Source organism: Triticum urartu, chromosome 2A, assembly GCF_056163025.1.
Source record: "Triticum urartu cultivar PI428250 chromosome 2A, HENAU_Tu73, whole genome shotgun sequence".
Classification (NCBI taxonomy): Eukaryota; Viridiplantae; Streptophyta; class Magnoliopsida; order Poales; family Poaceae; genus Triticum; species Triticum urartu.
The window spans coordinates 156,480,278-156,489,819 of NC_141874.1; the positions used below are offsets into that span (position 1 = coordinate 156,480,278).

The 9,542-nt window shown below is 44.6% G+C and overlaps 1 protein-coding gene across 1 annotated transcript; it reads left to right on the top strand.

Moving 5' to 3' along the window:
* The first annotated feature begins 7,196 nt into the window (after positions 1–7,196).
* LOC125536507 (GDSL esterase/lipase At4g10955) lies at positions 7,197–9,090 on the top strand. The gene is made up of 2 exons (XM_048699731.2): positions 7,197–7,870; positions 7,995–9,090. Exons 1-2 carry the CDS (start codon positions 7,800–7,802, stop codon positions 8,740–8,742), a joined length of 819 nt encoding a protein of 272 aa, XP_048555688.2. The 5' UTR covers positions 7,197–7,799; the 3' UTR covers positions 8,743–9,090.
* The last annotated feature ends 452 nt before the right edge of the window (positions 9,091–9,542 follow it).

The window sequence follows — 9,542 nt, forward strand, 5'->3', positions numbered from 1 at the left end:
ATCCAGATTGCAATACCTTGTGAGCAGTTCTATCTCCAGCATGATGCCCTCCATAAGCCTCGGAGTGACATTTCCGTAGGATTTGTCCCTGTTCATGCTCAGGTACACAACATCTAATAATACCATCTACTCCTTCTTTATAAAGATGTGGGTCATCCCAAAAGTAATGTCTTAAATCATAAAAGAATTTTTTATTTTGTTGATATGTGAAGCTAGGTGGTAAATATTTGGCAACAATGTAATTAGCATAGTCAGCATACCAAGGAGTACTATTAGCAACATTTATTGCAGCTAACTGCTCATCAGGAAAACTATCATCAATAGGAAGTGGGTCATCAAGCACATTTTCAAGCCTAGACAAATTATCAGCTACGGGGTTCTCAGCTCCTTTTCTATCAATGATATGTAAATCAAATTCTTGTAACAAGAGTACCCAACGAATAAGTCTAGGTTTAGCATCTTTCTTTTCCATAAGATATTTAATAACAACATGGTCTATGTGAACAGTTACTTTGGAATCAACAATATAAGGTCTAAATTTATCAGAAGCAAACACCACTGCTAAGAATTATTTTTCAGTAGTAGCATAATTTCTTTGAGCACTGTCTAGAGTTTTACTAGCATAATGAATAACATTAAGTTTCTTATCAACTCTTTGTCCTAGAACAACACCAGCAACATAATCACTAGCATCACACATAATTTCAAAAGGCAAGTTCCAATCAGGTGGTTGAACAATAGGTGCAGATAATAAGGCTTTCTTGAGTGTTTCAAAGGCTTCTAAACAATCATCATCAAAAACAAAAGGAACATCCTTTTGCAAAAGACTGGTGAGAGGCCTAGAAATTTTAGATAAGTCTTTAATAAACCTCATATAGAAACCAGCATGACCTAGGAAACTACGAATACCTTTGATGTCTTTAGGACATGGCATTTTCTCAATTGCGTCAACCTTAGCTTGGTCCACTTCAATACCTCTTTCAAAAAATTTATGACCCAAGACAATGCCTTCATCAACCATAAGGTGACACTTCTCCCAATTCAAGACAAGATTTGTTTGTTCACATCTCTGTAAAACTCGCTCAAGGTTGCTTAAACAATCATCAAAAGACTTCCCATAAACAGAAAAATCATCCATGAAAACCTCAACAATCTTTTCAAAAAAGTCAGAGAATATAGCAGTCATACATCTTTGAAAGGTAGCAGGTGCATTACATAAACCAAAAGCCATACGCCTATAAGCATAGGTTCCAAATGGACAAATAAAAGTGGACTTTTCTTGACTAGGTTGAGAAACATGTATTTGTAAAAAGCCAGAATATCCATCTAGAAAGCAAAAGTGTGTGTGCTTAGATAATCTTTCAAGCATTTGATCAATAAAAGGCAAAGGGTAATGATCTTTTCTAGTAGCTTTATTTAATTTTCTGTAATCAATTACCATTCTATAGCCTGTAACAATTCTTTGTGGAATGAGTTCATTCTTATCATTAGAAACAACATTAATGCCTCCTTTCTTAGGAACACAATGAACGGGACTTACCCATCTACTATTAGCTATAGGATAAATTGTACCTGCTTCCAGAAGTTTTAATATTTCCGCTCTTACCACCTCTTCCATCTTCGGATTTAACCGACATTGGTGATCAACAACTGGTTTAGCATCAGGTTCCATATTAATTTTGTGCTGACATGGAGTGGGACTAATGCCCTTTAAATCATCAAGAGTATATCCAATAGCAGCCCGGTGCTTCCTTAGAACTTTCAATAATCTTTCTTCTTCATGTTCTGAAAGGTTAGCACTAATAATAACAGGATATATCTTCTTTTCATCAAGATAAGCATATTTCAAAGTGTCTGGCAATTGTTTTAATTCAAACACAGGATCACCTTTAGGTGGAGGAGGACTTCCAAGAGTTTCAATAGGTAAATTGTGTTTAAGCAGAGGACATTGTTCAAAGAAAATATTATCTATTTCATTTCTTTCATGCATATGTAAATCATTCTCATGGTCTAGCAAATATTGTTCTAAAGGATCAGTAGGTGGCACAAAAATAGAAACAAGACCAATTAATTCATCCTTGCTAGGCAATTCTTTTTCATGATGGTTCCTACTAAACTTGGAAAAATTAAACTCATGAGACTCGTCACCAAAGCTAACACCCACAGTTTGTTTCTGACAATCTATCTTAGCATTAGCGGTGTTCAAGAAAGGTCTACCAAAGATAATGGGACAAAAGTCATCTTGTGGGAACCAAGAACAATAAAATCAATAGGGTATTTTATTTTCCCACACAAGACTTCAACATCTCTAATAATCCCACAAGGTGATATGGTGTATCTATTTGCAAGTTTAAAAGGGACATCTATGTCTTCTAACTCTGTAGGTGCTATGTCTTCCCTAATTTCTTGATATAACTTGTAAGGAATAGCACTCACACTAGCACCCATGTCACATAAACCATGATAATAGTGATATCCTATTTTAACTAAAATGACACACAGGCCAACAACTGGTCTATTTTTATCCCTTTTTCAGGTTTGGCAATTCTAGCAACTTCTGCACAGAAGTAGATAACATGCCCATCCACATCTTCTTCCAAGAGATCTTTAACCATAGCAACATTAGGTTCAACTCTAATTTGTTCATCTGTTTTAGGTGTTCTAACAGAGCTTTTGTTAACCATAGTTGAAACTTTAGCATGTTCCTTTATCCTAACAGGAAAAGGAGGTTTCTCAAAATAAGCAGTAGGTACAACTGGATCAACATTATAAAGTATAGCTTCTTCTTTAACTGGTGCCGGTTCTTTAATTTCTTCTTTGATAAGTGGGTGATATTTAAACCACTTCTCTTTAGGGAGTTCAACATGAGTAGCAAATGATTCACAAAAGGAGGCTACTATCTCAGAATCAAGTCCATATTTAGTGCTAAACTTTTGAAAAGCACCGATATCCATAAAAGATTTAACACAATCATACTTAAGTTTAATACCTGACTCTTTACCTTCGTCGAGTTCCCAATCTTCAGAGTTGCGTTTAATTCTTTCCAAAAGATCCCACCAGAGTTCAATAGTCTTCTTCATAAAAGAACCAGCACAAGAAGTATCAAGCATGGTTGATCATTACGAGAAAGCCGAGCATAGAGATTCTGGATAATAATTTTGTCTTGAGAGCTCATGATTGGGGAATGAATATAACATTGACTTAAGCCTCCCCCAAGATAGAGCGATACTTTCTCCTTCACGAGGCCAAAAATCATATATATAATTCCAATCACGATGAACTAGATGCATAGCATAATTTTTTTGGTGAAACTCCAATTTCAAACGATTCCAATTCCATGATCCAATATCATCGCATAGCCTATACCATGCCAATGCTTTTCCCTTCAAAGATAAAGGGAAAACCTTTATCATCACCTCATCTCCGGGTAAACCTGCAAGCTTAAACAATCCACAAATTTGTTCCACATATATCAAGTGCATATCGGGATGTTCGGTTCCATCTCCTGCATAAGGATTAGCTAGCAGTTGTTCTATCTTACCTGAATGAATTTCATATTCAATATTTTCAGTAGGTGTTGTAGGTTGAGGGGTAACTAATTGTTGTTCTGGACGAGGTGAAGATACCCCGAACATACCCCTTAAAGGATTGTTTTCCATAGTAACAAGTGACAATAAATTTCAGTACACTATATAAATGTTTCCTTACCGAATTCCACTTACCAAAGGCGCTTCACTCCCCGGCAACAGCGCCAGAAAATAGCCTTGATGACCCACAAGTATAGGGGATCAATTGTAGCTCTTTTCGATAAGTAAGAGTGTCGAAACCAACTAGGAGCAGAAGGAAATGACAAGTAGTTTTCAGTAAGGTGATGTCTGCAAGTGCTGAAATTGTAAGTAGCGAGTAGTTTGGTAGCAAGATAATTTGTAACGAGCAAGTAACGATAATAGTAACAAGTATGCAGCAAGGTAGCCCAATCCTTTTTAGGCAAAGGACAGGCCAAAACGGTCTCTTATAATAAGCAAAGCGTTCTTGAGGGTACACGGGAATTTCATCTAGTCACTTTCATCATGTTGGTTTGATTTGTGTTCGCTACTTTGATAATTTGATATGTGGGTGGACCGGTGTTTAAGTGTTGTTCTTACTTGAACAAGCCTCCTACTTATGATTAACCCTCCCGCAAGCATCCGCAACTACGAGAAAAGTATTAAAAATAGATTCTAACCATAGCATTAAACTCTAGGATCCAATCGGTCCCTTACGGAATAGTGCATAAACCGGGGTTTAAGTTTTTGTCACTCTCGTAACCCACCATCTATTTACTACTCCACAATGCATTCCCTTACGCCCAAATATGGTGAAGTGTCATGTAGTCGATGTTCACATGACACCACTAATGGAATCACAACATACATACTATCGAAATATCGAACACATGTCAAATTCACATGATTACTTGCAACATGATTTCTCCCGTGACCTCAAGAACAAAAGTAACTACTCACAAATAATAATCATGCTCAAGATCAGAGGGATATTAAATAGCATATTGGATCTGAACATATAATCTTCCACAAAATAAACCATATAGCAATCAACTATAAGATGTAATCAACACTACTAGTCACCCCCTAGCAACAATTCATAGTTCCGGTAACAAGATTGCATACAAGAATGAACTAGGGTTTGAGATGAAATGGTGCTGGTGAAGATGTTGATGGAGATTGCCCTCCCCAAGATGGGAGATTTGTTGGTGATGATGATGACGATGATTTCCCCCTCCGGGAGGGAAGTTCCTTTGGCAGAATCGCTCCGCCGGAGGGCAAAAGTGCTCCTGCCAAAGTTCTGCCTCGAGGTGGCGGCGCTTCGTCCCGAAAGTCCTCCCCTTATTTTTTTCTAGGTCAAAACCACTTATATACCAAAGGATGGGCACCGGAGGTGTGCCAAGGAGGCCACAACCCACCAGGGGGCGCCAGGGGGGCCTGGCGCGTCCAGGTGGGTTGTGCCCACCTGGTGGCCCCCCTCTGGTGTTTATTGACTCCAATATTTCTTAAATAATCCATAAAAATCTCCATAAAGTTTCAGCCCATTTGGAGTTGTGCAGAACAGGTGGCCTGACGTAGCTTTTCCAGGTCCAAATTTCCAGCTGCCAGAATTTTCCCTCTTGATGTATTCCTTGCAAATTATGAGAGAAAAGGCATTAGAATGACTCAAAAAGCATTATTATGGATAAAAACATTATAAATAATAGTAAGAAAATATGATGCAAAATGGACGTATCATTTATCTATCTACGAGTACGAGATTTAATCCTTGCAAGTAAACGTCAAAGGGATTTACAACCCTCTTATTTGTGTTCGGTGCAAGTATTTGCTTTTGTGTGTGCATGTGTTGTTCACTAGGCTTTGTGTGATTCTCCTACTGGATTGATAACCTTGGTTCTTAACTGAGGGAAATACTTATCTCTACTATACTGCATCATCCTATCCTGTTCGATGAAATCCCAACGCAGCTCACAAATAGCACACTTGGGACGAAAGGTCATTGCTAATTGTGTGATGGTGGGTTTGCGGAGCTTTGTAGTGACTATACCTATCTCCCGCCTTCCCTGATCATGGCAATAGGGGATACACGGAGACCGCCTTAGCTACATCCATGGGAAACCCGTAATCACAGTTCGGTAGCCAGAGTGGGGATGAACGGCAGCGGCGTATGTGATATGAGGCTATGGAATATATGCACGTATTTGTACTTGGTTCCGCCCACTTATAGAAATATATAAAGTGGCTTAGGAATCCGAACTTTAAATTATGCTTAGGCATAGGTCCCTTTACATACATACTAGTGGGGAATACACACTCCCTGAAAAGGCTTTAACCATATCGATACCAACAACCATTATTTGACGTCTTGCACTCTTTCATTTTACTAGTGCATTTTATTAGTGTGTTTACGATAAACCTTGCAATATTTCAAACTTCTGTTTTCGCTTTGCATTGGATCGTAACTAATTTGCACGCACAACATCGTAAACCACTACAAAAGACAAAGTCTATTTCTTGTGCTCCCTATGGGATCAATACAAAAGGTACAATTAAACTCTGTGCACTTGCAAGCCATCATTTGCCTCCACGGCTTGCAGGCCGAGAATGTCCATCTTTTTATATAGCAGAGATAATTGCATGTATTGACATATCACATCCATATTATTAAAAGCTTGTGGTAAGAACGGGTTTCACTTTAGTGTCTGAAAATAATATTACAAAGCCTTTATATGTCCTTCATTTTTTTTAAGCATCAGTACAGACACAAAGCGCTCATATACACGTGCATACACTCACTCTATGAATGCACACACGCACACCCTATCCCTATGAGCACCTTCGAAAGACTGAGTCGGCATATCATCTTGAGATTTACAAAGTCACCGTAGGCGCTTCGTCGTCGACGGGAACGTCTCCTCCCACTGAAAGCACATCGCCGGAAATCCTGAAATAAATCCAGAAATAATGCGAGCACCAGGATTTGAACCCTGGTAGGTTGGGGTTACCACTGTCCACCTAACCAACTCAACCACAGGTTGATTCGCTTTGTATGCCCTTCATTGCTTGTGGTAAGAACGGTAAGTAAAGTAAACTGAGGATCACAACGTGATTTGACACCACCAGAATTTGGTACCAGCATGTTGGATTATATATATAACACATAGAAGAGCCATACGAATTTTGAGGCGTAAAGAAACATTTCTTTGGAAAATGAGTGCGAGGTGGCCCGACGTCTGCAATAGCTGACCTTAACCTACGCACCCAGATCGTCGATCCATGCCGTCCAGTCGAGTAACAGTCAGGAAAACGAACGCGGCACCACCCCTCGGTGTGAACGAACCGGACACGCGGAGCACGACCGCACTAGCCACACCCACACCCGAGAGGGAACAAATTCCCCTGGTTAGCGTAACAAAACGTGACCAAATCACCGGTGGCTAACCACGGCGCCTAAATAATCAACCAGCCTTCCCCCTGACGACAGCCACCCCCACGCACCCTGTCCCCGCGGCCATCGACGCGTCGGGCCGCCTAACCCAACCTGTCATACACACTACACACACGACCAATACGACGCACAAGTACAGCACACGAGACGAGATTCGATGCTTAGCGAGGGACATCTCCGTCCGCAGGGACGAGGGCGATGCATGCATGGTCCAGGCTGATTTAGGCAGGCCGTGGGCGACGGACGGAATATATGCTCCCCTAAAGCTTGCGATCGACGGAGTCCGCCCGATCCGCGGCCTTCGCCCTTTCACAGCCTGGAGCGCAACTATTCGCAGGCAGGCAGCAAGCAAGCAACTGGCGGCCATCCGTCTGAGATCGGTCCATCGATCGCCCCCAATTCCGATTCAGTCAAGTTGCTGCGGGGAACCGGAAAGCGCGAGCTGGCTATCCCCTATACTAGCGACCTTTCTTTGTTCTCTTTGTTCTCTTTGCTAAGCCCCCTTTATTCCCCCCATTAAACTATGCCTTCGTTCCACTAGCCAGCAAATTCGGCCCAATCCTTCTTTCCTGCCCGTACACCGCCACCACCTTCCGTCCGTCCCTCCCCTCCAGATAAAGATCCTGCCAGGCTGCCTGCGAGCCCGAGGCTCCCGTCCCGGGTATATATTTCCCGTCTCCCCCTACACATTTCCCTTACGACATTCGACCAAGCACAAGCAGCAAAGAGACGCAGAGGGAGGGGGACTGGTTGCTTACTGCCTGAGTGCCCTGTGCTGGTTAGCTTCGACCTTCAGCTTCTAGCGCATGGCGGACATGGGGGTGCGTGACAACTTGCCCTGCTCCACTTCCTGGAGAGAGCTCACACACACCAGCTGGTAAGCATGTGCTCGGTTGCTTATGCCACTGATTGGTTTGGGTTTGCAAGGCTGTTGATTCTTGCGTCGAGGTCGAGGTCGAGGAATGCGTGTCTCATGTTGTGTTTTTGCTGTTGGTTTGCAGGAGGGATGACGATTACAGGAGGATGGTGATGGCGAGCCTGATCGAGGCGGTGTACCTGCTGGAGCTGGAGAGGCAGGAGCGGCGGGACGCGGCGGAGGTGGCGCAGCAGTGGTGGAAGCCCTTCAGCTACCGCCTCGCGCACGAGCTGGTGGACGAGCGCGACGGCTCCGTCTTCGGCGCCATCTTCGAGTGGGAGGACCGCCACCTGCTCGACCGCCGCGGGGAGGAGGAGAGGCCCACCGGCGCGCCCAGCGCGGTGATCGCGTTCCGGGGCACGCTGCTGCGCGCGCCCACCATCCGGCGGGACGTGGAGGACGAGCTGCGCCTGCTGGCCTGCAACAGCCTCCGCGGCTCCGCCAGGCTCCACGGCGCGCTGCAGGCGCTCAGGGCCACCATCGACAGGTTCGGCTCCGAGAACGTGTGCCTCTGCGGCCACTCCCTCGGCGCCGGCTTCGCGCGCCAGGTCGGCAGGATGCTCATGGCGTCGCGCCAGCAGCAGCCGCCGCAGCCGCAGCAGCAGAACCCCGCCGCGGCGCTCGAGTTCCACCTCTTCAACGCGCCCTACCTGTCGCTGCCCACGGGCGTGCGGAGGGTGGTGAGGACGGCCGACTGCCTGCTCAAGACGGTCCGCACCGGCGTCGCCGCCGTCGGCAGGTGGCACGGCAAGGCGCTCAAGAACGTCGCCTACGCCAACTGCGTGCTCGGCTACACGCGCCTCGACAGCGACGGCAGGAGGTTGTTCGAGTGATGAGAAGAGACCATGCCGCAACTGCAACTGATCTGCCACATCCATGACTGACGCCATGACTCGCCTGAAGAGAGGGAGGGATCCAGCGCTGAAAACGTGCGACTGTACTGAAAATCCCAAACACGCGGCACGTATCTCGATCATGGAGGCCATGATCCCGAACGAACGAACGATCTATCTACCAGCTTGTACTACTAGTAGGATTCAATTTGAAGGAGACAATAAGCATCCTGCCCGGCCCGGGGATGCACGGCTTAGGTAGCTAGCTCATTAGCCTGCATGCTTGCTCTCTAGTCTGTACATGTTAATCGCTTTTCCACTGTCAATTGTGAATTATACTATTACTTATGAGCTACTCCATGTATGCATTTTCCATGGACTTTTGCCCGATTGCCCTGTGCATACATCCACCCGTAATCCGTTCATGAGAGCGGCCCGGCCGGTCGTATCGTATCTCATTCTTCCTCCTTTTTGGCGAATCGTGGGGTGCCCCCACATTCCACCATCGTCAGGGACTCATCGACCGCTAAGATTTGTGTCGGTTCATTAGAAAAACGGCACCAAGAAGAAGAAAGTTTATCTAATCACATGCGCGACGCACACACGGAGAGAGAGAGGAAACAAACAACGACGAAAAATGAAAGGAAGGCTACCTTTTCACACCCGACGATCGGAGAAACGTGCGGAGAAGCCATGGCTAAGCAACCGGTGAACTGAACCGCGTGGCAAGCACGCACGAGCATGACCGCACGCAACTTAACTTTCGCCGTGAAAGTGCAGGTTGGGTGTGTGCATCTGCA

What these genes read in the sequence shown, in the direction of transcription:
- LOC125536507 (XM_048699731.2), top strand. Translation starts at nt 7,800, where the DNA reads ATGGCGGACATGGGGGTGCGTGACAACTTGCCCTGCTCCACTTCCTGG. An exon ending in GAGCTCACACACACCAGCTG is followed by an intron (nt 7,871 to 7,994) that starts GTAAGCATGTGC and finishes GTTGGTTTGCAG; the next exon opens with GAGGGATGACGATTACAGGA.